The following is a 27,926-nucleotide window of genomic DNA, read 5'->3' on the forward strand; positions in this document are numbered from 1 at the left end:
GAATAAGTCAGTTTGTCTTTTTTTTTTTATGAGGTCATAGGGAATATCAATATGCACATGCTTGCAGTGTTTTATAAAGAAAAAATCCACTATATTTTCCTGGCCAACTCTCCAGGTTTAATGTGGCCCTGCCTCTCTCCATTTGCAGATTCCTGAGCCTACAGGAGAACCATCCATTGGTCTAGACAGCAAAACCAAACTGCACTTGGGGGAGCAGAACTAAAAGATGCTTCTCTCAGTTTTATGTAATTAACTTGGGAATCAGAACAGCAAAGAAACTGGGGCAGGATCTTAAGCTGCTCTGGTAACAAGAAGAGATTCTTTATGGGAACAATCAGTGCATCTCCAGTTCTTGGGTGAGTTGTAGGAGCTGTACCAAAAGCAGCACAGGTGGGCTCACCCAAGAGCCACCCACAGCTGTGCTGACACACCACAAAGGCTTCTGGAAGCTCATACACCCTTCCCACTTCTGTGCAAACTGGTAATTTGAGTCTTAAGTACAGCTTGGTGTATTTACAGGCTCTCTGAAGGATGTGAACATTTCACTTAAAGTGAACCTTACTAAAATCTTCTGTCCAATTTGTCCAACAACCTTGCTCGGATTTTCATTTTAGAACTATTTACAAAACTCCAGAACTAGCACTAGGACACGTTCAAATCAAACAGAACATGTCTGTATAAATATATTCTAGAGGGAATGAATTATGTGACTCATGATAAACTGTCAGGGTGGATGCAGCTGGAGATGATCCTTAACAATGGGTGGAAGCTTGAAAGAGTTTCACAGCTGGAACTGCTGACGTCAGTTCAATTCACCTACACTAAACCTGCAGAGCTGCTTTATAGAAGTATTGTGTTTAAACTGCAGTTTTTTCTCAAATCTGTATAACTAAAGATGACCTCAATCCCTCAAGAGCACCTGAATACCACAAATTCATTGAAACACTTCTCTGAGCTACTCTGGGACTACAAGGACAAGCAGGATGGCTGGACTGAATAATGATTTTATTCGCTAGAAAAGTTACCTAAGAGAAGACAGACACCAAATTTTCAAAAACATTTTAAGTTTATGTCATTTCAGACTCAACAAAATTCAGGGTGAGACTTCAGTGAAATGAAATGCACCATACTTCTCTGTACTTTGTTTAAAAACTGGTTATTACATGAGCATGCAATATTGGACAAAAATGGTATGCAATGTTTTCTAGAAATTTTAGGCCAACTCCAACATCTGTCAGGCTAAATCAGAATATGCTCTACACAAACTCAGCAGTGAGAGGGGTTATAATTTCATGGGTTTCACATTCACTTTACTATCCAGACTGTTTCACCCAAACACTATACAAAGCAAAAACTATCATCTAACACTTTAATTAATCCTTGCTTTGATCATGAAGGATAACAAATAGGAAGTCAAATGCTTACAAGATACTTTCCACTGCAGAGTTTGTTACAGGCATTTAATTTCAGAAGGTATTACTCAGTTTTAACATGTTTTCTTTTGTTTGTTTCTTGAATTCATGCACTGTGCCTTTTCCAAAGCTCAACACATTTCTCTGCCTCTACTCAAACACTTCCTGTGGTAAACTGGCCCCAGTTTCACAACTGCTGTGTAATAAAGTGACCAATGCTCAGGGGTCCCACAGAATTCAGTACGATGCTTTTTGGGCCTACATGTCTGCTTGAAAAGACATCTCACCCTGTAATAAGCTCTGAATGTACCCAGCCATACAACAAAAGACAATATTCAAGACAGGGTGACAGAGCTCTGGTCTCCTAGATTTCATTTTAAGCTTCTTAATTTTTTAGACTTTTAAATCTCAAATCCTGATTTTATCTTGCGACGGATTTGCAAAATCCCGGAACTCTCAAAAATCAAGAAGTGTGTTGCATTGTAATTTTTCTGCCATGATCTTACATGACTGTGGAACGTGTTCAGTAAGTTCTTCAGTTCCAAAGTTCAAGTGTATTAGGTACAAACTATTTCTCAGAAGGCAAGCAATGATTTTACTGCAAAGAGTGCTACTGGCATTGTTATAACATATAAACCCACTATACATACATATATATATATATATCTAAAAGAACAGCCAAATCAACTATTCTATCTTAGGACTTCTTTCCTGTACATTGCCTCCATTCTTATGTCTCAGTGTTTTACTTCTGGCTGTTACCTACACTAAAGCTGGAGTCAAACTTTTTCATTAAGTGTCTGGCTTCTAGTATCAAATTTATCAATAACGGAGCAGTTACTACACCCAGATTTTGAAATTACTTTACATATTGCCTACAACTTTAGGGAGAAATTAGAAGTAATTCCAAGAAACATTATTTTTCCCAATAATCCAATGCTGTAAATGAGCTCCATCCTTCAAGTGCTCTGTGAACATCAGGGCTGAGCACAGGGGGGAGCCATTTAGTCATAATCCTTATATTGCATCGAAGGCACTCAAACTGAGAGGCAACAGTGAAAGGCAGAATTGCCACCTGAAAATACACATGTAAAGGAAGAAGCTACTACAAGACACAGAAAAAGTGCTTTTACATCAATGTCACTTCATTAAATTTGAGTGATATTAAGAATAGCAAATTATTTCCACAAATGCAATGTTACTGAGCCAAAAAGACAGTAAAAGCAAGAATACATAAGCAACCAGCTAGTTCCTAATCAATTATAGACCTGTTTGTTCTTGGAGCAGGAAAAGAGAAAGATTTCTATCAAATGATAATCTGCCTATTTACAGAAATAAATGCTATACAGAGCTGGCAAGCAGCACTGGTGTGGAGGGCACCCACAGAGATTATTACCTGCTTTATGGTGAAGTCATTAATAAGATGATGATTGTGTTCATTCAAGTTGCAGTGCAGGGTAACACAGTCACTGTGGAACAGCAGGTCCTGCAAAGTGCTCACCCGCTGCAGTCCCAGAGCACGCTCCATGCCATCCGAGAGGTATGGGTCATAGAAAATCACACTGAAGCCAAAGGCTTTGGCACGTAGTGCTACTGCTTGCCCAACACGCCCTGGAACAAGACAAACACGCCATGAGAGCAGATGTGAAGCAGCTGCTGTGAGGTGGCCTCCTCCTTCCTACTGGGAGTGCTCGTATCAAACCGTAACGCTTCCTGCAGACAACGGAGGCGTCTCCCATCCCACTGGGAATCATCACTGAGACCAGGAATGTACATCTGGACTGCTTCACACTGCCTTGAACAAAGCAGCAGGTCTGCACTTTTGTCACCAGGTATGTGAAATGCCAGAAGATGTCATGTAATCTGCAATAATCTGTGTAATGCAAGGCCTGCCTGCTGGGCCTGGTTATGGCAAAACATCACTCCTGTGAACACATCCTACCAAGGGCTTATCCTTACCCATGTCAAACCAGCTGGCTTTAATAAAAAGCTATAAAATTAATCCTCAAAAAGGATGCAATGACAGATAATTTGTTTAATCTGAAGCGCAACCATTCTCAATACACGGAATCTCCTTTCTGGTATTTTCGTTCATTTTGAGTAACATCCTTCCAGCATTAAAATGCCTACAAGAATCCTGTCCTCTCAGGCTTTAAAATAAATTTTATTCAGCTACCTGAACAATAAATAAACACAGTACATCATATGGCATGTAATTAAGAAGAATGCAGTCCCGCTTGGAATTCACATTGAACTTTGCTTTTTTGTTTACTTTCCTTACTGTCTTATTTCAGAGCTGTGCCCAGAAGTGCATGGCTCCATACCACACCTACCAGGAGGTGTGTATTTCCCTTTGACACACTACCAGTAAAACACAGAGGGGAAAAAACCCCTGAGTACATCTAATGAGTTACAGGCATTTTGAAGAGTGACAACTAACACACTTTTCAAATTAGAAGTTTACAGATCAGATATTCATGTTAGAGTACTACAAATGTTGGAGAAAGATGTTTCAAAAGCATCACGTGACACACCATAATAACAATGCTTAATTAAAAAAAAAAGTCTACAAGTTTTCCTTTGTAACATCTAAGTCTGTGCAAAGAAGCATCAAGCCAACCCAGGGAATTCCCAATATCTTTGCCATTCTGCTTGAAGGGATTTCCCTCTGCTTTTCAGTTTCTCTTTGAACAAACTTCAGAAGCCACAGGAAGAAAGGTTTTTGCTGATCACTTTACGTGAGCACAGCAATTCTGCAGTGCTTAGTGACAGATGTGATTTGAATATTAAACAGTATATCAATCTGACAGGGGCTGTCTGCTTTTCTTTGGGGACACCAGGTTAGAATGCTTCTCAAAATCTTTCATTTCAACACTTCTATGCATGTTATTTGTTTGTTTTCCGAGCTGTTTTTATAAATTTGAATTAGAAAATTTTCAACACAAACACTGTATTGTTTCCAAATTTTGGCATGTTCACAGCTCAAGGAATCTGTCACACAACTGTAAACTTCTTTTTTTTTTAACAAAGCATACAACTGTTACTCCAGCTCCATTCATTTTCACATGCAGCATTCTGTCATCTGTTCTTTTCTTACACTCTTTACAACACTAATACCTGAGGGGATTCACAACAGCAAAATATCTTACAACAGCATCTCCATTTAAAGCCACACTCTTCATTCACCCCACCCAGGCTAATAAACCAAAGCCTTCTTCAATGGGCAGAAAAGTTTCCTTCAGAAACACCTGGGAATCACATCTCTATTTCCAACCAGAATTATCCTATTACAAATATTTATGTGATAAAACTCTTCTGCAATTGACAATTCGTGTTTAGTCTTAGTCAATAAACAAGTACACAGCTGGACACAAGGAATTTGTCAATTCCTTTTTAAATTACCATTTGACATAAACAACACCTACAAAACTATGACCTTTTTTTTCTCCTTTCCTGAAAAGCTTCTATTATATAAGACTCTCCTGGGCATGAGGGGTGGTTCAAAACCTACCTCAACACACTGAGGACAATGCAGCACACAAAGCATCCCACCTCTGGGACAACTCTTTGTTAAGAGCATATCAAATTGTTATGAATATTCATGGCTGCTTCCAGGGAGGGCAAAATCTTAATCTCAAAACCTTAAATTAATTTCTCAGTCGGTAGTGTGAGCAGAACTGCAGAAAATGAATGTTGCATACAATTGCAAAAAAAAGCAGATAGCAATAAAAGCTTATTTTCAAAATCAGAGTTGTAGCAAGGTCCATTCATCATTTCAGAAGAGAGGCTCAAACACCCAAGTCTCCTGTTACAGCTTCATCCAGTCATTCCCTTCTCCCAAATCCCCCGAACCCAAGTGTCCCAATTTACAGATGTGCTGACCTTGACCCTGCCAATGACCTGATCTGAGAGTGACAATACAGCAGCTGCAGGTCAAGGACCCTGCTCAGCCCTTGGGCAATGCACACTCATCCTATGCTGGTATTACAGAGTTTTACAACATGACCTTGATAACCTAGAAATGATGATGATGACCTGCCTGAAGACTTCCACAGAAAGAAAAAGTGCTTTCACTTAGCAGCTCTTCCCAGCCCGTGCAACAGCAATGGAGAATATGGATAATTTTTCCTCCTTCTTGGAGAACTCTGAAAGGTGGAGAGTGCTGTTTTGTTACATTTCCTGCTGAGCACATTAAGAGAGTCAGTAGGACTGCTAGGAGTGGATCATTTATTGCAGAGCAGTACCACCCAACTCTTAAGCCTTATTGTCTTATAACACAGGTTAGTAATTTGGCCAAGCATCTAGGTAGGGCACTGGGACTGCTGACAGAATAGAGCAGGTGAGGAAAGACAAACTGAGTGATGACATTCACTGTGATGTGGAGACAAATTTATTTAGAGGAATTTCACCTTTCCTGGGTGAAGAAATGCATTAGTCATTAGTCATCAGCATTTCTCACTGAGAAGGAAGGGAAAGGGAGTGTGACTTCACTGCTGTAAAATTATCATTAGAGCAGAACCACGGCCAGATGTCTATTCATCCAAGTACTTATGTGCTGCTGCTCATAAATATTCCTCCTTAAAAAACCCCTACATTTCTAGATATAAGGTGAAAAGGTAGTTTTTTTTTAAATTAAATGTGGGGCTTATTATCCACACTTGTGATGCATCACTTAAAATACAGGACACTGGATAGTAATAAAGATTAAAAGTGACAAAGACAGCTGTTTAATGATGTGATATTATTATTTATGTAAGGCTCAAAGGATCAGACACTTCAGGAAGACAGAAAGAGGCATGGGCTGTGCCCTAAGGAGCTCAGGGGCTAACCAAACAACACAACAATGATGGATGGGATCCTACAAGGAGGCATTATGCTGTTGAGTCCCTGCTTATCTTCAAGCTCAATACAAGCAGAGGATGAGAGATGGGGTTAACTTTAAAGGAGGAACACAGAGTAATAGGATTAAGCAGGACAGACCAAGTGTCAAAGCAGGAATATGTATGAGAGGAGGGAAAGAGAGTGGGTGATGGAAAGAAGGCAAGTGAGTCACGAAACTTGGCTAGATGAGTGGATAAGGAAGTGAGTAGCTGAAACTTTGGAGATGCAGTCATTCCCTAGCACAGAGATAGGCAAGAGCTAGGGTGTTTCTCTCTGGCAAAGAGAAAAGCCCAGGAGCAGATGTTAAGAAGGTCTGCAGTTAGCTGTTGCAGCAGCAGTGATAAATTTAAGCAACCCACTGCTGAAGAGACCACAAGTTTTAAGACAAGAATAGAGAAACATAGTTGTGGTTGAGAGGAGATGATCTCAGACACATCTTAGTGACAAAGGACAGAAATTGAGACGCTACTCAGAAACAGAGGAAAGGGCTTAGCAACAGATGATGAGAACTGTTTATTTTGTGTGTAACATTCTCTTCATAGCACATTCTCTTTGGGTGGATCATCACTTCTGACACTGACGTGTCTAAATAATAAACTGAGGCAAACCTCCACATGTGGGGAGAGGCCACTAGTGAAGAAACACAACCTAAGGACAACAGTCTTTGATTGTAAAAACATCTTACAGTCTGAAACTCAAGACAGGTCACCTCTTGCAGTGATCTGTATTAGAAAAGGGTACACACCACAGCTTAAGTACCTGAAGTGCTCGCATGGAAATTCTGATAAATCTTCTAAGTCTGTATTTTTAACTCTTCATTAACACAGATTTGTAAGAGTTTGTTAGAACAGGTCAGTATCAAAATGTTGTACCTATTCACACACATGCACAAGAAGGAAGAGTGGAAGTTTTCAAAAGTGACTTTATAATTTAGTATTCTTTGAAACTGAATATTCTAGGGTAGGAAATACACAGGACTAACAAAAGGCTAGAGATAATGACTGTCGATAACTGCAAGAGATGTGTACCCTTAAAAATCAGATTTTACTAGCCTTTATAGTGTAACATGCACACAAAAGGCTTGCTTTTTAAAACTAAACCCAAAACCTAGCATTTTGTAAGCTTCATACACATACTGGCAATCTGATTACCCATTTGTTCCTCTATACTTTTCAGTCACTGAACACAAAACCAGCAAAACTCACTTAAGGAAGTCAATGACGGAAAGACTTTTTTTTCTAATCTCAAGTCTGAATTTGTTCAGTAAAAACACCAAACTGAATGACAACAGTACAGATACCTGCAGCAAATGTGCATATTGCATGTGAGCCAAAGCTTAAGTTTCAAAAACCAGGTATGCATTTCCATTTTGGAAACACTGCAGGCACCTGTCTTATTATTTATGTACAGATGCTATTAATGTGAGCACAATAATCATTGTGTGTTTAAATGAGATGCATAATTAAAATTAGTACAGATTTGAGAAAGCAGCTTCATGACTAATTTCTTGTAAGTCATATTTCAAAGGCAATTCTTTGATTGTGAAGATGGTTCTAGTGTATTGCACGCTCATTTAAATGAGTACTATGTAACACCAGGCTATTTTCAGCTTCCAAAAGTAAGAGTTCATGACTTAAGCTATTTGACAGCAATGTGTAACTGGAGCAGTCATTTAAATATGATGCTTTGTTGTCAGAATCATATTAATAATTCCTGTGGATGAATAGCACAGCAATTACATCCACAGTCTATCAGATCTGTGTAAGACAAGCACATGACTGAATAATTTTTATATAGAAACTGACTTGCTTGTTTTTCTTCTCTACTTCTGCAACAGACAGTAATTAATTCATCTCAAGCAAGCCTGTCCATCTGTTGGATGCTGAAAAACATTTAGGGTCACTCAGAGAGGTAAGTAGGTGATTTTATTAGGTCTGGAAACATTTCAAACTTTCTTGCATATATTCTTCCTCTCATTAGAGTTGAAATACAATTTCAGATCCAGCTCAATCAAATGCACACAGTAACTTCTCTGCAGGATGTTACTGAAGCAAAGACTTTTTAGTTATGTAAAAAAGTATAGAAGGAATAAAGTCCTGTCTTGGGTTAGGTAACAAAAAAAAAAGTGTATTCTATTTCATCTGTAGAAAGCAGTTGGGGGATGGTTTCTCTTTTTCTTTATCTCTTGTAACTCCAGGGGGGAGGAGGGTGGATGCCTTCTGATAACAGCCCAGCTGTTAAACCAGGTGGGGCAGGGTTTCTTATCTCTGTCACCACTGCCCACCCTCGGGGATATCTTCTGTTAATGGGCCATTAAGGCTCACCAGTGACTGACACATTCCATCATCCCATGGGGAGATGCTCCACCCAGTGGGGAGGAGCCAACCATTCCTACCCAGATAAAAATGGGGACACAGGGACCCCAGGCATCCTCTTTTCTACTGGATTCTCAGAGGAAGACCAGACTCATCTCACCACCACTGATCCTGTCTACAAAATCATCTCTACTTCACAGAACAACATCTGTCACTCCAGGAAGACGCATTTGGACTTTCCACCCTGGCCAACAGGGTGTCAGGTCGTATTTCTGACTGTGTCAGGGTTTTCTAGGACTTTTGTTTGTTTGCTTGCTTGTTTTGTTTGTATTACTGCATTTGCATTTTTAATATCCCTAGAAAAGAACTGTTATTCTTATTCCCATATCTTTGCCTGAAAGCTCTTAATTGCAAAATTATAGTAATTTGGAGGGAGGGGGTTTTGTATTCTCCATTCCAAGGGAAACTCTGGTTTTCCCTGATAGATACCTGCCTTTCCAAACCAAGACAAGTCCAAACAAAACCAGACATGAAAATGGATAAAGGATAAAACATACACATGTAACTGGGCTGAGATAGCAGGATCCTTGTCCTGGAAAAGGGAAGCAATGATGTTTCTTCTTACAAGCAGTGTGCCTGACAGTGAGCAATATGGCAACAGAAGGACATAGAGAAACTCAGAGAATATCAGCAATAAAATAAATCTTCTGAGGAAAATTATTATATCTAAAGGGAAAACATTTGAGTTATATAATCATCAGGAATGAATTCTTGACATGGAGCGAACAAATGTTGCATTTTTACAGCTCAAAGCTTCACTTTTTTTTAAAGCAATGGACAGCAAAGAGCATGAAACCACGAAGGAAGACAACGTACCTAATCCAATAATGCCCAAGGTCTCCCCTCTGATGCGGGCAGCTCCAGAGGCCACTTCCCGAATCTGCTCCACGCTCTGTACCCTCGTGCCTTCCCGCAGGGCCTGGTGCAGCCAGGTGGTTCTCCTGTACAGGTTCAGGATGTGGCACATGGTGGAATCTGCCGTTTCTTCTACGGAGGCGGCTGGCACGTTACACACGGCGATCCCTGCAAGCAGCGGGGACAGGATGCCAGTTCCAAACAATGCTGACTTTTTCCCATTTAACAGCAACACAGGAGCATGATGTTTGAAATTACAGGTATTTCAACATGTCTTGGACAAATAATAAGTTTCTGACTGTAACGGCAGGCAGATTACCTGACATAGTAGTCGACTAGTATGTGCAACTTATTTCTTTGATTTTTTTATTACTAATTATCATGCTTTTATTTTTTGCAAACTAAGTCAGATAGTAAACAGGCCACTGAAACCACAGAAGGAAAGCACTGAAGATGTCTGATGGTTTAGAACATGAGTGTTGGTAAGCATTTTACATTTCCACTGAGCTTGGTGTTTTGAATAGCAAGGAGAAATCTGCCTTGCTCTCAAGTGTGGTCAATGATCCCAGTTTAAATTTAATTGTGTGAATTAGCTTTCCATCATGGATCAAATAGCTTCCCACAAGCTAAAAAAGGATAAAATAATTTATAATGACAGCAACTCTTATAAAGCCTTCATAGGATGAGTGCTAGCAATTCCACATCATGTATAAGTAACCATGATACAGGGAAGGATAATCTGTTACACACTGCATGGGTTTTTTTACAATTACAACAAACAAAACCCCAGGCCTTTCCTGTCCCCTACATTCAACACAACCTATCTAATCTTCAATAGGAAAATGCAAAATCTGCTTCTGTACGGCATGCAAAGGTAATGCCAAGTAAGTCCATGTTCCTAACAGCTGAAAAGCTGCCACTTGAAACTAGCATAACATCAAGCAGCTTAAAGCGTTACAGACTTCCACAGAAAACTGTGGAAGGTGGATTATTGATCCAAGACTCACAATAAACCTATTTTACTTCAAAAAACAGATGAAGCAACAAGTGAGTGTAATTGCATGCAAGTTATCCTATTCTGCTTTTTACCTTTCAGTACTCAATACACAGCAGTTAAGCAAAATGCTTGAAAAACTTTGTGTCCTTTTTGACTTGTCTCTCTTCAGTCTTTCCATGTTCTGCATGTTCTCTCTCTAATCACCAGCTCCCACAAATGTTTGTGTCTCAGTTCTGCTGACTGAGACAACAAACAGCACACAGTATAATTTCATGGTGAAGAAAAAAAAGTGTTTTGTATCCTAAAAGCACCCAAAAACTGTTTTCGCTGTTTGGGATTTTACATAACTAAATATTCAGTAAGTCATCAGCTAATGCCAGAGTATCTTAGGAAGCAAAGAATAAACATTCTCTTCAAAAACAGCATCAATAGTAATATGACAAATAATAAGTTCATACTATATTTATCTATGTTTTACATTCAAATGCCTTTATTCTGCTGCCAAGTACTTTTTTACAGCTTTCTCTACATCACTAAAAGGAACTTACAGAGCTATTTTTCTTTCCTCTGCTGCAGAGATAAGCCTGTCTGCTGAGTCACTGCCCTTAAGACTTACAAGAAGATACACCAGCATCCTTTGCTGGAATATTAATCTTAGCGTCCTGCTAACATCAATGCTAACAGGAAACTCACCATTTTTAAAAAAAAAGCTCAACTGGGAGGAAGAGACGAAAGACTGAAAAAATAACATCCCCCTAAGTACCTCACATTAAACTCCTGCATTTGTTTATACAAAAAAAGTCTTTTTCATGGAGCAACAATGCAGGTTTTAGATGGCAATGTAAATCTAATAAATGTGTCTCCTAATAGCTGCCATCAACAAAATTACGCTTTAAAAGGAGCTTAAAGAATTATATTACGTATTTGGGAAAAGGAATAATATACCTTCTTCCTTAATAGGTTTCCTTAGAAAACTGAGGGAACAAAAGTCAGATAATTTCTCTCATGCATGGCAGGAATATTTTTTTCCAGATTCTTCTTCAACTTTAAAAGCAGCTCATTTTTGAAAGGGAGAGACATAGCAAACCACAAAAAGCAGCAAGAGAGAGGCAAGGAAATGGAGAGACATTTCACATGGGAAAAGACAACACAGTCTCATCTCACATCCATCAATCAATGGATTTCCCACTGCTTTCACTGATTTTGTGCACAGGTTCAATGCTGAAAAATGCAGGAGTCAACAGGCATTACCTGGCTCCCACTTCACTTGCATCCAGCTACACCCAGAACCTGTATGTATTTTCTAGTCTACTATTAATAAAGTAGAGGAAAAGCATGTTTTATCCAAGAAATACATATTTTCATGCTCTGTGAGAAGATTTAAAGTGCTAATATAAAATAATGCTTAATAGGAAAAGCTGGTAACAACCCCATGTGCCAGCTGTATGAAAAATAACTCAGAGGAAAGTTACTCCTGAAGTTCAGTAATTCGTTGGACTCTGGTCTAAATCTACATTTCAAATGCAAATCAAAGCCTTTTATAAAGCGCAGATCACTCTCAAATTACCTCCTTAAGACTTGTATTACTTACAGCAGTTCAACAAATGAGAGGCTGTCTCAGTAATATTTCATTCCAGCCATTTCACCCAAACTAAATATTAAAATCAGAGATTTTACTGTAATCTTTCCACCATTTACTGGCTTTTGACATAGTGGACAATAATATTTTGTAAATTAAGAGATACACAATCAGGTTGGACCCTAACTTTGTAACTCAGTCTAATCACAAGACAGGAACTGAATGATGAGGTTTGTGGCCATTTAGCATTTCATATGAACAAGAATTTCCCAAATCTGCTGTGTACTCTAGCTTGAAGAATTATGTGGCTGCACTTAGGTTATAACTCGGGTTACAATCCAGCATAGAGACCTGCAGAGCAGACAGCCAGCAAACCTGCAAAGATCTTCCTCTTATCAGGGATTTTCTCCACAAACTGGGCTCCTGACTGGTCTGAGCCTTTGATCTGAACTTACATTTTGGCTTTTGATCTAGGATTTTACCCCAGGTCAATCTCTCCACACACAGAGGCTTTCTAGGGCTCACAACACGTGTCTGACTGTGGCATCAGTTAAAGAAGGCAAAACACAGCCTTACTCACTTTCAGCCCTGACCTGTTCTTTACAAAAATCAGCAGGGAGTGGTTAAGGTTCTGCCACCATTACAAGAGGTGAGGGTTTTTTTTATTATTAGCTGATAAACAGACCACACTACAGCTCTTCACTAACATCAGTGGGGCTATTGCTACAGCTAAGCACTGCCACACTGAAATGAATGTTTCCAAGATCTTTCCAGAGCACAATGGGAAAAATACTTGGTCTCCACAAATCTTGGAAAAGAAACAAAATCTTTACTCCAATTGGTAGGTTCATCTTTAGATTACAGACAGGAGATAGTTTAACCTAAAGTAAGAAAAGTACAGATCAGATTGTTGCTTTTTTTTCAAACATCAAGCATCACCTCTTCAGAGTTCCAGCAGCTCAATTTATTCTGAAAATGCAACAACTGATTCCCCTATAAAATCGGTATTTCTATTTTATGGAGTGATTTAGTACTAAACCTCATGCATCATAAATAAGTCTCAGACAGTTGATAACGATCTCATTTTTTTATTCAAACAGAAGTAGTATGCCATGGTGATGGAATTATATTTTGTAATTGGATTACAGGGGTAGTAATTAAAATATACAATTGGGGGTAAAAAAGAAAGAGATGAAAAATTATGGCCTTACTCCTTGGGTTTATACTGAGCAGGCAGATTGTCATCCTGCCACAAAGCTGTTAATATTATCACTTAATTAACTAATGCTAGTATCTCCATAATGAGTTTTATACTCTGATGAGAAAATTGCACAGCTTACATATGATGCTAGTATAAAATACACAGAAAACATTAACACAAAGATTTAGATGCTATCCCATTTCTGGAGGCAAGTGTAAGATGCAAAATAAGAGTTTGTAACAGCCATACCTAAATCTCCAGCAGATTTGATGTCAATATTATCAAAACCGCTGCCAATTCGGACAATTATTCGAAGTGCTTTAAATTTCTCCAGGTCTTCTCGAGTTAAAGTTATAGTGTGATACATCAGTGCACCCACTGCTTCATTTAGTACCTATAAACAAAATGGAAGAAAAAATACTTATTTTTTTCTTTCACAGAATCTCAGCTTAATATCATACACATATTTTCAAGCATAAAAGACAGTAAATGCATGAAATAAAGATTCAGGATTCTTTTTAAAGGTCGTTTCTCCAAATATCTCCCAGCCCCTTGGTAAGCTTTTTTCATCTGAAGTCTCCACTCTAGCATGATGGGACCAGCTTCAAAAGAACTAAGAGATCTGTACCTGTGCTCTTATTGAGAGGGAAACCTCTCCTCATTCCACAGGAAATGCTCTGCAATAGTGACCCCAAGTACAAGTGCCACTGGACTGCACCTGCACACGCAGCAGCAGCACAACACGGGACAAACTCTTCCCACACACAGTGAGTATTTTATACTCGGGTAGCTGACATTCAGCTTTGAATGGAGTTACAGAGCAGTATCCCTTCACAAACACAGTGGTTCAAGCATTCACTGCCCTTTTAAACCACTTGATGATACCTGAAGAGAAAACATTCAGTGATCACAAACCCCTTTGACAACAGAGACTGCAATCGGTCAATTCACTCACAAGAACAAAAGTGTTTGCCCCTCAGTTTACTGACACTGCAAATAAGCTCCCACTGATGGAAAACTGGATGTCACATAAATTGGTATTAACTGAGATGCCAAACTTGACACTATCCAGGAAAATCCAAAGCCTCTGAGAAATAAGAAATTGCATGAAAGTAAAAATGCTGCAGAAAAACCCCTAAAACTTGTGAGAGCACCAAAAAAGCAAAAATAAAAGATAGTCAGAAGGCCGTGACAAGTTAAATTATGTCAGAGTGCATCCAACCTACTCAAGAGCACTTAAGAAGGGGTGTGGAATAGGGAGAGGGAGAAGGGAAGAGGTGTGGAAAAAGGAGCCAGACATGCACAGCTATTTTGAATTCTGCTACCAAACAGTGACACTGTCCCACACAGCTGATATAAATTTATTTTTTAGACAGTAGAGTGTATTTTCCTCTTTATAAGCAAGTTGAATGATTTTACTTCTTCAAAACACTTCCCCTGTGCTTGTGCCTTCAATGCACAAGCTAATATCCCAATTGTTCTACAGGACACAAAACATGCAGAAATCACCCCAGTAGCTAAGCCAGCTGTAACAACTTCAAGAGATTCCTATGACACACTTCACACAGAAGTTCTGCAGAGGCTCTACATTTCTTATTCAACAGACTTTTGGGTCTGGTACATGTACAGATTCTGTCATCTCAATTATTTCTGCTGATATGAGCGTTTCCTAGTGTACTACAAGGTCAGTAAAATAATCAACATACATACATATGTTTTAAAAAACCATTGCAACAAGGCAGTCTTGCACACAGAGGATTACAATTACTGGAACACAGGATCTGCAGCAGTATTTAAAAATACATAAAGAAAAAAATTAAAAGAGGAAAAAAACTCCATAAAAATTAAAGAAAAGCACTTATTACTGAATACTTCACAAGATTATTTATGCTATTTCAACATGTGTTTCTGGACTGAGAACTTCAGTTCTAACTCAGATAAAGACCAGATTCCTTTGAGCAGAATTTGCATTTACTACTAAGAACTGCAAAAAAAATTACAAATTACACATCCTTCAAGAATGCAGCTACAACATAATTCAAAGACCAGCTGTAGGCTCTGATCTTATAAAATGATTACACACACACAAAACTTGATTTTAATGGTGCAAACAAGTCCTTTGGAGATTACATCCAGCAGTTCCCAGCAGAAAGACTGCACTCACCAGAATGTGTTACCTTGAGCTGTTACACGGGGTTAATAAAAACCCAACACAGTTTATTGGGTTTGCCTCTCCAGAGATATTACAGCTGGCATGGACTGAGCCTGAGGTACCCTACACGAGAAACAGTCCCTCTTAGGACCAGAGAGCCCACCTGAAATGCCCTTGGGTTATTTCTGCTCCCACTAGAGGCTGAAATAAAATTGTTCAAGGATCTCCCAGCCTCAGTGATGCGGAAATTTCTTCAAATTCAGTTGCAGCACTTGTTGCTTCAAGCCTCAAGGTCAAGTTATGACATTCTGGTTGTTTCCAACAAGCCATGTCCCCTGTTCTGTGTGGTATCATTTATTTTCCCCTGCCCCTCCCAAGGTTGCTCTGGATGCCTGTGCTGTAGGAGAAAACATCATCTGTGTAGCTGTCAGATGGGCTAAAAGTGAAGAAGCTCAGAAGTTCCAAGGACACACCCCTGAGGCTCTGTGACAGCCAGAGCCTCCTCTCCCAGACTGGAACAGGCCAGTGGTGGGTGGGTGCATCCCCATTTTGGGGATGCAGAGCTGCCACTGCTTTAAGGACTGCATCCAGCAGGGGTTAAAGCACAGCTGAACTGGCTCAGACATTTGTGTTTTAGTATCAGAGTGATTGACTCTGGGAAGCAGATTTTCATTTCATAATCATGCATATTTTATTAACTCAGCCAGTAAAGACTAGCATTTGGACTCTAAGAGCACTGGTGTGGACCCACTACAACATATTTTTTGGGCCCATCTAGGTTATGGTTTGGCACTAGGAGGAGACAGAAAAGTACTGGAAAGCTTGGGAATGTGTTCAATAAGAGGGAAAATATGTCCTAGCTATAGCTTAATGCTGACACTAGCCATTTCCACAGGCAGTTATTTACCCATCACATGGGATATGGAACAAGCAAATGCAAGTGACAAATCTTTTAGAATTTCTTTTTAGTGACTGAGCCTCTCCTAGGATTACGGGCTAGTTAGCAAGGAAATCCACTGCTAAAAATGTAATACCCTGCAAGGTGTTTTATCACATTAATTGGATAATTTAATTATGTTTCTGGTTTTTGCTGCTGGACATGTGATTGAAATATGCCAATAAGGCAGAAAATAGCAGAAAATCTTAAGTTAGAAACAATCAGCATTGGTGAATGTTAATAATGCCACTTAGATTTAAAAAAACAGTGAAAGTTTCTGTATTTTGGAATTATTTGCAATAATTATATTCTCAGTCATTACATATATTAAATGCACACAAAGAAGTCTGACAAATTTTTCAATGAGTAAAATCAAAACTTGACCTAAATTTGAATATAACACATGAAACTGACATCCAGCATAAATATCAACAATTCCAGAAAATGAAATGATTGTCAGAAAAAAATAACTGTGCATAGGAGTAATTTACTGATGATTTAACAGAAGAGATAGATGCATTGAGAAAATCAGGGAGAACATGTTATTTTTCTACATCATTTGCCATAATGAACTTGATGGACTTTTTAACAAATTCAAGAACAATTTTATTACAAGGAGATCAAACTTGTGAGTGAGATAGCAGGCAAGACAGAAATTCCAGACCAGCCCGAGTATGTGGCAGTCAGGTCATGCTCTTTGATGATTTCTTGTGAGGAAAAGCAATGGAAAAAGAAAATGAGAAATTTTCTGACAGAAAATGAGCAGAGTCAGCTGTGTTCCTCCAACAGCCATTCCTGCTTTCACCACATTGCAACTGTGTTTCTGGGAAGAAAGGATCTGGGGTAAAAGCTAAAATGTGGGCCATGAGTTGGCTTCCTTCTGTTACCAAATAATTATGTAGCTCACCTGCCTGATTTCTATGCCTTCAGACTTACTTCCAGGTGAAACTACAGCTCACTGTTGAAAGCCTTTTTCATTCCCTATTCCATGAGCTGACAGCTTTTCCCATCACAACAGCTTGGACAGGTCTTTCTGCTGCTCTTCAACCTCCAAATGACTACTCTGCTTTCACAACACGCCAGGTCACCAAGGCTCTTAGGGAACAGATGACACAGTAGTAGGAGATATTTCTATTTCCAAGAATTTAACAAATCCTGAGTACTGATTACCCAAGGCTGAAATCCTTCTAAATGTTTTCTCATCTACACTTATTCCCCCTCCTTTCAGCATCACGCTATTTTAGTCATCATGCCAAACATCATACAGTCACCACTGTGACACACACATCTCATTATCTGGGGAAGAACTCTGAGCATCTTGTTTACTTTTACAAAAACATGTATCATAACTAAACAGCAAGGCCTCCTCTTGGAACATCTCAAGACACTTCTACAGACTTGATTGAGAGGCTGATCCCAGACATTCATGGCTCAAATCCAGAGCACAGAAACACAACACAGCACATAAAATGCCAAACTACTTCAATGCAGAGACAAAAAAATTATAAATTACAAGTTGAATGTGACAAAGTATCCATCTTAAAAGCAAAAATCATCACTAGAAAGTGCTGTATTTAATCTGGTTCTAGAAACTACAAAGTGCTGCATTTCTTAAACTTGAAGTTTGATGTGTCATCTCTAAAAAAAATTTGTTCCAGTGTCACCAACAGACTTGAGATATTTTGCACATTTGGGTGGAACAAATGTACTTTACCAAAACAGAGTAGGCCTTGCCTTATTTAACTTGCAAAAAGCAGCAGCATGTTGAATTTGTAACCAATAGTCTGTCACATGGGAAGGCTGCAGAGACTCAGGGCTGCTCTCAAAGCATCCCTGCAACACTGCAAAGGGTCCACATGAAACCAACGCCATTAAAGCTAAAAAGAAAAGCCAGTGTGCTCAAGTGGTATTTAGTGGCTCTCCAAAGCTCTGTTATATTGTGTTGCATTTTACAAGTTCTTGCTTCTCTTTACAAGCTCTCAGCTCCCTGTTAGGTTCCTATGATCCATGGTGCTGTCAGTAACCCACCGATTCCATATAAACTTTACTCAGCAAGGATACTCTCTAGTGAGGACCCTAAACATTAATACTTAAGTTTATACTGTCCATAAATACAAGTATAAATATTTTACACAAACATAAACAAAACTTACTTGCAGGTCCCTGAAAACACACTCTCTAAAAGCCTATATATCCATATACTGTATAAACTACATATATATACATATGACATATATATGATAGTGTATTTCTAGTCTTCTAAAAAAATAGAAATACATTGAAAAATATATACATACAAATAGACATGCAACTACACAAATAGGCTGTATAGTCTATACACAACTTCTTTTTAAATACTAGATTGAAGCCAGTTTTTTAAGCCAGGATTTACCGACCATTATATGCAGTTTTAATGACAAGTCAATTTGAGAATAAAGACTACAAAAACATTTTTACTAAATAAAAGGCTTCAGTGAGAAATCTTTAACAGAGCTCTGTGTGTTAGTTTATCTGTTAAAAGGGCTGAATTGTGTCTATTCATAAGGTTGAATTCAGGTCAAGTCTATCACACAATACAATGGATTGAACATCTATACCAAAGGATATCAAGAGTTAAGGAAGTCACTGGTGACAACTCAACCCAGTTTTTCCCCAAGTCTTTCATAAGGAGTCTGATCTAAAGCTCATTCGGTTTCCGAACATTTCCAAGGTTTTGGATCAGCTCCGAGGTGACAACTCACTCCCAAACAGACAGTACTGTTTAGAACAAGGCTGCTTCCTTTCAATCTGTGTTCTTTGAGAATTTAAATCTGATGGAAAACTAAAATGCTTCAACTGCATCATGAATATAAACAGCACTGATGATGTAAACACAAGCTTTACTGCTAAACAAAGAATTGGAAACTTGAAAAATTATCTAAACCATTGCTGTGACAGGGACTAATCAAAGAGCTGAACAACAGCACCATTCTGAATTTGTTTGTATCAGTTTCAAAACATTTATCACTTTTCAGTTCCTCTTGGAAATGGTCTTTGATAAAACTGCCATCACTAGAACTGTTTCTACATTTAATTCTTATGTAAAAGTGTGACTGAAAAAATTCAGGTTCTGTTGAACAGAAGTTCAGCTTTAAATTTTTTTAACTGAAAATTACCAATATGGAGATGTAGTATCCTTTTGAAAATTATTTTATGTTGTGCTCAGAAAACAGGAGTCAAAGGATCTGACACATTCTACCCCAATCTCTGCAAAGGCTGGGGCACAGGTTTAATAGACTCTGTTCCCACCTCCATCCAAGAAATACTCACTGCTCTCATCAGTGTTCTGGTCAACTGGGTAAATGCTTGAAGCTGTAAGCCCAGTCAATCACACTTTTTTCTTCTACCTGATTTGCAACAAGATGCAGCAAAACACATAATTACAGAAAAAAAGAGAATGAAAAAATGTGCTCAGCTTCAAATAAACTCTTGACTTCTTTCCAGCCTGTACATTTTGTTTTGAAGACCACTCCTAATCAGTTGTACTTCCTGTCTTTTCATCTGGGTTTTCAAGAAACACTACTTTCTCTCTTCTTGGTTGAGATGCCTATTACCAGCTCTTGCACACTGTTTACATTTATCCCTCTCGATCTACACAGCACTTCCATGTTACAGAACACACAGCAAAGGTCAGGAAGCCCAAAAAGCAAAGAACATGAACTCCAAAAAATCCTGAGCAACACAAAGACCTCAAGGGTGTGCTTGAGTCTGTTATGCCTTTAAAGGTACAGAAGTGGAAAAGAGCAGCAACATTGCAGGAATCAGAGTGCTGGGTAGGCTGCCAAGGAGCCAGGAAAAGCAGGAAACTGTGAATGGCACTGAAACTAAGAGGGATTGGGAAAAGAGGCAAACAGACAAGGGAGCATGAGATAGTGAGAAAAGCAAGTTGACCTGGAATGAGGATGGAAGCAAGCTAAGTGTTTTTAAATAGTTTTTTTGGATGAACAACTGTATTTTTGGCAGAACAAACCAAAACACTCCGTACTTGGAAGCAGTCTTAGATACTTACTGAGACAACTTATTTACACATCATTATTTGTAAAGCAAAAGCCAATTTAAGCACAGTGAGTAAATTTTACAGACAGTAACGCAATCTCTAATAGGAAATTTAAACACTGAAATCTTAAAATATTTTTACCCTAAATGACAGAAGTTTTCTGATAGGATGCAATGAACCGAACTCCCAGTTACGCCATGATAGGAGTTTGACAAACGTAATGCTCAACTTCTGGAGCGGTTCCAGAGCAGTTCGGTTCCGACCGGTTCTAACCGGTTCCACTCCGAGCTGTTCCGGAGCGGTTCTGGTCAGGAGCGGTTCTGTTCCGGTTCTGTGCGGTTCCAGAGCGGTTCTGAACCTGTTCCGAGCAGCTCCAAGCGGTTCCAGAATGGTTCCGACCGGTTCCGCTCCGACCGGTTCCTCAGCAATTCCGTTCTGCAGCGGTTCAGTTCTGGAGCGGTTCCGGAGCGGTTCCGTTCCGAGCAGTTGAGTTCCAGAGCAGTTCTGGAGCAGTTCGGTTCCGGCCTGTTCAAACAGGTTCTGACCAGTTCTGACCGGTTCCGCTCCAAGCTGTTCCAGAGTGGTTCCAGAGCGGTTCCGTTCCGGTTCCATCTGGTTCCAAAGCGGTTCCGGTCTGGAGCGGTTCCGGTCTGGTTCCATGCAGTTCCAGAGCGGTTCCGAACTTGTTCCAAGTGGTTCTGCAGCAGTTCTGGAGCAGTTCTGGAGCAGTTCTGGAGCCGTTCCGGAGCGGTTCCGGAGCGGTTCCAGTTCTGGAGTGGTTCCGGTTCCGAGCGGTTCTGACTGGTTCCAACCGGTTCCGAGCAGTTCTGCTCTGAGCGGTTCCAGAGCAGTTCAGTTCCGACCTGTTCAAACAGGTTCTGACTGGTTCCGACCGGTTCTACAATAAATCACAACTATCACAACTTTGGGGTGAAGGGATAAAAACAACCATTGCAGCCTTGCAGAGTGGCTTGAAAATAAACTGCTTTTTCTAGGGAGAATGGGAAACAAAGACACAAACCAAAAACCAGTAGAACCCTACACGAGTAAATTTTTGAAGAAGCGTAATAAATGTCCTCTAACTACAAAGTTATTTCAAAACGTTGGGTCACTCTCAGTGAATGTCAGCATTCATTTAAGCACTGGCAGCCTGATTTTTCAGAAGGAGGGAAATGTATCTTTACCATGGAAGTTGTTTTCCAAAGCAGTGGAACAGGGAATAAATGCTTTGACCCGAGATGAAGCGTAGTTCTACTACATATTATTTATTTGCAACTTTAAAATTTGTTACTCATTTGCCACAGTTTAATCTCCTCACCCATAAAAAGTGATTGACAAATGCCTGGCAGAAGGGAATTGCTACAGAACTGCAACGCAGGAATTAACCAGTTGGAGGAAACTTTCCTGAATGAGCACACACAGTAAGGTATTTGCTAAAATCCTGCTTTTGACCCTGCACACAAATGGCATTCAATTCCTTGTGTCTTTTCCACCTTTCTTTATGTGTTAAAATCTCTCAGCCTGATTGCTCCTCTATGAAAAACTACCTAGCTTGTACTTTGCTATCTCACAAGCTACAATAAATTCCCCTTTCCACTCCATTTCCTTGAAAAACTGAAAACACATTATTTTAAAGCACTGTCTTGTCCCTGAAACTCTCATGACCAGCAGAAATTCCTTCTACGGGTTCCAAAATATTAATTTCTCAAACTCTGACTCCTCACAGCCCTGTGATCAAGGCTCCACGACTGTGCAAGCTGAATTAATATGGGTTCCTACTTTCCTAGACATCCTTCTGCTGTCTTCCACACCTTTCCTTCCCATCTGAGTCTTGGTTCATGTCTTTTCCCCTGCCCCATTACTGCTACCCACCTAAGAGTATCAAACAATGTCCATCACCTTTCAAAACCCATCCTAAACTTCCCAGCCTCTGGCTTGCTCCCTGCAACTTCACATTAAATATATCTGTATCTGCTAGCCTATTAATTCAGTAGCTCTTCTACTATCAACATCTGTATTTCAACTAACAGGCCAACATAATTTAGTATGGCCACCAATGTGCATTCATAAATACATGAACATTTTTGATCCTGCTTTAAATACACAACTCTCTATTTTATAACCTTTTCTGAAAACAATTTTATATTTAGCAAAGCCCCATTCCTAAATAACATTCAAACAGTACTAAAATACAATATTCCTCTACAGATAGGTGAAAATTTTTCACTACAAATGAACAGTGAACACTCTTGGTCTATGTTAAAGGACTACAACATGATAATGAATTCAGGTTTGTGACAAAATTTTGTTGTAGAAATTTATTACCTTGCAGACTCAAATGTTTTAAGACTGTCTCATCCTTCGGACAAGTGAAAATCCTTATTTATGGCACTGTACTGATTGGTTGTGAAAATACATTTTCCTGATGTTTTACTGAGATCACTGAGAATTAATTATTTTTGTATCATAAAAAGCAAAGTATGCAAACTTTAGTACAATCCCCTCAATTCAGCAGTGTTGTGAAGATCAGCAACAGATTACCTATGTCACTTATCAGTTATTCAAATACTTTTCCAAACCTGCAATCTGAGAGACACACACTCAATCTCAGGATCTGAAAAGTTCATTTATTACACACCACTGCTAACAGAAAATACTCATTGTTTTTATGCAAGGCATTCATGGCACACAGGAGTTCCCCAGTCTTGATGCACCAGAAGTAAATTATGTTGATTTTAGTAAGCAAACCATAAAACTATACAGGTGGTGTAGTCGCCAATGTTCTAGTGTTCACCAGAAGAGCAGACTGCTCTTATCTACTAATAAAAGTAGAACAGCATTTATATTATTTATTCTTCATTTGGTCCTTGTAAATGGAATCCATGTAGTAACTCCTAACAGTGGTGTGAGATAGGAAAACAGTAAAATAAAAGCAATTTCTCAACATGACAAAAAAATACAAAGAAAAAACGTATTCTATCACATTTTAATTCTTCATATACAATAAAATAAAAAGGAATTAGGAAAAAAAGCTTGGGTTTCCTCTAAATTAAAACAATCCATGTATTTTCTTTGAACCTTATAAATTAAGTTTTATTTTATTAAAAATCTCAACAAACATCTCTGCAGATCCATTATGAATGAAGACTGAGAAGTTTTCAATTCCTTGCATGTGTTCTCAAGTTAGGCTGACATTCACCATGTTTTCCATGCAAATTTTGGGTCAGCATTTGTTTTGAAACTCCTGCAGTGACAATTCTCAGTGCACAAAGCTGCCTAACCCAACTTGCACAATTCCTTGCCTGAACAAAGAAATCAGAAAGTTACCCACACTGACAATCCAACACTTGAGATTTCTTTCCAGGCAAAGGCTGAGCAACAGAAATGTTTTCAAGGAGCATTTCAAGATATCATGTGGTAGTATTCACCCAGAAGTAACTCTCTCCATGAACCTAATTCAGTAGGGAAGCAGAGGGACAACATCCAGCCAAGGACACACTAAGCCCACCACAGACATTGAAATGACACGTTAAAGCTGACACAACACTGCTCCAAATCATTAAAATATCTGCACTTCCTAAAACACCTCATTTATCCCTCTTTACCATTACCTTTTCATGAATTTCTTGTGTAGACTGAGCATCACAAAATGCCACTGTGGCTACATCCTTCAGAATAGGCATTTCTACTGTACAGTCCCTGCCATCCAGCAACGCTACCAAGGGGCGCGGGTGCATGGGCCCATTCATGATCGGAGGTCGAATGCCTGCAAAGAAACAGAGAAGATTTGTTATTCAGGAAGTGCAAATGTGATTAAAAACAGGTTACAGCTAGTCTTGTTTATTCTCATGCCAGAAAAAGATTTCAAGGACTGAAGTTAATAAACAGGAACACGTTTACACTCAGCTGTCAACCAAACACAGAAGACCTTACAAAGAAATGCCATGGAGCTTCAGAAGGCTGAAGTTTGAAAGATGGATAAAACCACTGAGGGAACAGTATTCTTGTTTTTTAAAGATACATCCTTACTGCACTAATAAAAAGTGTCTGTGCAACCTTATTCAACCTTTAGGTTTTGATTGGATTCCACATCTTTGTGAGCTCTAGAAAGTGAGAAACATCTTGCCCAGGCTTGCAAGAAGAGTGGAGCTTATGGAATATCATAAGCAACTCAGTGAGGATTTCAGTATTCAATTTACATATATAATGATGATTTTGCTGAGAATAAAATTTAACTTAAAAAAGCCTATAAACAGCAAAATGTTCCATTTACTGAGGATCCAGTGTCCAAGTTTACAGGCAAATTGCTGATCTATGTAGGTCTGCTTAGACTTTAAAAATTTTATCAAAAAGTTCTATCTAACTTAGTCAAGCACATCACATTTAATCCACCACTGAAAACTCTCACAAAAAACAAAAAAAAAGTCCCTCCCTAAATCAACGTCACACTCCGAACACTGTGGAGTGACAAAGAAATTAATATCAAATATATGGGACAAGGAAAATCAGTCCAAACTGAAGACTTAATTTACATCCTCTTTATAGTCTGGAAATGAAAACTAATCCGTAAGATATTTAGAGAGTATCTCTCTAACAATATAGATGCTATAAATACACTGAAGTACTCAAGGGAATAACATTAAACCATTACATTTACAAAAACTAGTTAAGCATGGGTGGGAAAAAGGACTTCCTGAGGATTTAATGAAAAGCAAAACAAAAAATAAAGTACAAGATCTTTTTTCCTCTTTTAAAATAAGAGTTTTTAAGTACTGCAAAATGAATCAGGCTAGATATTTCTTGTACACAAATTTCAACACATTTTTGTTGCAGTGTGAATTTTAAAACACAGCTTATTTGTTTGATAATCCAAGTTAGTCCAACACCAAAGCAAATGACTGAGGTGCCCCAGTTAATTTCTATAAGTAATCCCCACATCTTAAGTCCCAGCCTGTGTCACAAAGCAAGTCCTGAAAGACTGGTAACTCAATTTGAAGTTGATAGAAAATCAGTAGAATCCTAGCTGTACAGGAAAAAAAAAACCAGCTGCTGGGAAGAGAGATTTTCACAACTCAGTGAAAAGAGCATGTAACTTCCCCCTGGGAGCAGCTCAGGTCTGGGGCTGAAGGACAGCTCCAGAACCTGCTGCCTTCACTGTCCCTCTCAGTGGCCTAGCCTGAACCCAAAAATTCCATGTCCACTCCTAACAATTCAGGATAGCCCAATACCACTACAGTCTGGCATTTAAATTCTTCACCTATTCAAACAGTTTTAATGCCTGAAGACGAGAGAACAACAGTCACTACATTTGGTTCTTTTTTGTTCCAATTCCAGCATGTCCCCACATCTGATGATACCCATGGACTGAGTGACTCTGCAGTACTCTCACAATTTTTCAGATGGGAAAAAACACCCACCTGCTAAGTTTTCCATGGAAATTATACTCTGTTGCAAAAGCACCCACTCCTAACCTCCACTATGATAGACAAGCTTAGAAATGCTTCTGGTACACATTATTTCAGAAATATTCAGCCACCAAAACTAAATGGGAGACATTAATATGTGATTTTTGAAAACTGTGCATCTTGGTAGGTTACTGTTCATACTTGTTTGAACCAAAATGGCCATATAACTCTCATACAGATATTTATTTTAAATAAATAAACTACATACCAGTCATACGATACAAGACACAAACACCAGAATATACAACATAAAAATCCTTAAGTTACTAATGGAAAAATTCTATCCTTTAATGAGGATTTAATTATAAAACTCCTCGTTAAATTTACTTAAAAAACATCCTAGGATGAAGCATGTTATAGACTTATTCACATTTTTTAAAAAATGTATGTATTAATTCTGTATGAAACAGCATTAATAAAATGCAATTATGTCTAGAAACAAATGCAAAAATCACATTGCAAGGCCTCTTCATTCTGCTTAGAGTAATTGTGCTCACTCAACTACTGAAATGTTATGGTCAGGGTCTTGTCAGGATAGCAAAACCAGAACTTCAATAATAAATCTGAATGCCAGCTAAAACGAAAAACAAGCAAACATCCCCCCTCAAAAAACCGACAAACCAAAAAACCCACCAAACTGAGAACTTTGATACTGAAGTGGCTGCAGATGAATGATGAAAAATATGGCACAGGTGATTCCCTTGGAGCTACAACTAAAGCACTTCTGTCAACAGCAGAGCACATAGTCCAAACTCAAAAAACTAGATGAGATTAGAAACTCTCACCTCTGAGAAACACTTTTCTGATTAGAGCTATCTCAAAAAATCATGAAACGTTACAGCACTAAATAGAGCCCTTTCAGATAATGATTTCTGTAAAATATATAAAGGTGTGGTCTGGCTTTCCCCTCATGCCAGTGTATCTAAGATTTCAACCAGGTTACTTGTGTAACATTGGTACTAAGGGGAATGCCAGACCAAGCCCCAAAGCACAGGAACAGAAGTCAAAAAAACAACCAGAAGGACAAATCCTCCCTGAGAGAATCTAAGCTTTTTAAAGATCCTCAGAACTCAAATACATCCAGTGACCTTGACCATGAAAACCCTACAAACCTTTGCTTGCCAAAACCCTTTCTAAACTTCAGCACAGGCTTCCTGTTGCACAATCTTTCTGCCTAAATATCCTGCAGAATGGCAGGCAGAACTCCCCACACAGGTTAACTTACAGGAACTTCATCACAGTGGCACTCACTATAAAATCCACATTTGGGAAGACATGGCTTCACTGTGAATCAGACCCTTTTGTACAAAGAGCTTCCTCTTCCACGTTTAGATACGATCTGCCTGGTTTTTATCTAGGAATGTCACACTGCACTGTGCCTTTGGCTTTGCAGGAGACCCTCGCAGAGGCAGCAGAAAGCAAAGTGAATTTAAGAGCAGTACTTTCCATGTCTGCATTTGCAGTGAATAATGCAAGTCTGTGCCAGAGAGAAGTAACTGTAAATTCAACACACCAAACGTGGAACTGACTCAAAAAAATAATTTTTCTTAGCTTATTTAAGTATTATGGTATAGCATTTCACATTACACAGATAACAAAAATTATACCGTCCACCCCCACATCCTATAACCTTTGTTACAGGAAAACAATCTCAGTTTATCCTAACTCAAGACTTTCAGGAACCCCTACCAACCTGACATTTCTTAATCTGAGCTTGATTTCCAGGGTCATGAATTCGTTTTCTCAATGCTTTACAATCTTCAGTATTCTGAGGCAAAATAGCAGCCTGTCATTCCATCCTCATTTCCATGTCTTTAATTTTTCTTGCAGCCTCCTGTAATCTTGAACCAAAGCTTTTATACTTCTTATCCACTGCAACCTCTGTAGCCTGGATGGTGTTCAAATTTTTACTAAAAATTAAACACAAACAATACATTAAAACAACATTAAGGGTCTGACTCGTGCTCACAGAAGGCAGGAAACCCAAAGTTAAAGCTTCTCACTGCATCTGTACCCTTCCCCCTAGGGCTCCTGGC

The 27,926-nt window shown here is 38.9% G+C and overlaps 1 protein-coding gene across 4 annotated transcripts in view; it reads right to left on the minus strand.

The window, feature by feature from the left end:
• Positions 1-27,926, minus strand: part of CTBP1 (C-terminal binding protein 1) — a 240,701-nt gene that overhangs the window by 14,506 nt on the left and 198,269 nt on the right. For 3 of the 4 annotated variants that reach the window (XM_063401448.1, XM_063401447.1, XM_063401449.1), the window contains 4 exons: positions 24,037-24,191; positions 13,550-13,694; positions 9,485-9,691; positions 2,809-3,023 (listed from right to left, as the gene is read on the minus strand). In XM_063401448.1, the coding sequence (XP_063257518.1) occupies positions 2,809-3,023; positions 9,485-9,691; positions 13,550-13,694; positions 24,037-24,191 (722 nt within the window). Of the gene's footprint in view, positions 1-2,808; positions 3,024-9,484; positions 9,692-13,549; positions 13,695-24,036; positions 24,192-27,583; positions 27,801-27,926 lie in introns of all 4 variants that reach the window. The other variant, XM_063401450.1, reaches the window with a different exon arrangement.

This window comes from Prinia subflava, chromosome 7 (genome assembly GCF_021018805.1).
Source record: "Prinia subflava isolate CZ2003 ecotype Zambia chromosome 7, Cam_Psub_1.2, whole genome shotgun sequence".
NCBI classification, from domain to species: Eukaryota; Metazoa; Chordata; class Aves; order Passeriformes; family Cisticolidae; genus Prinia; species Prinia subflava.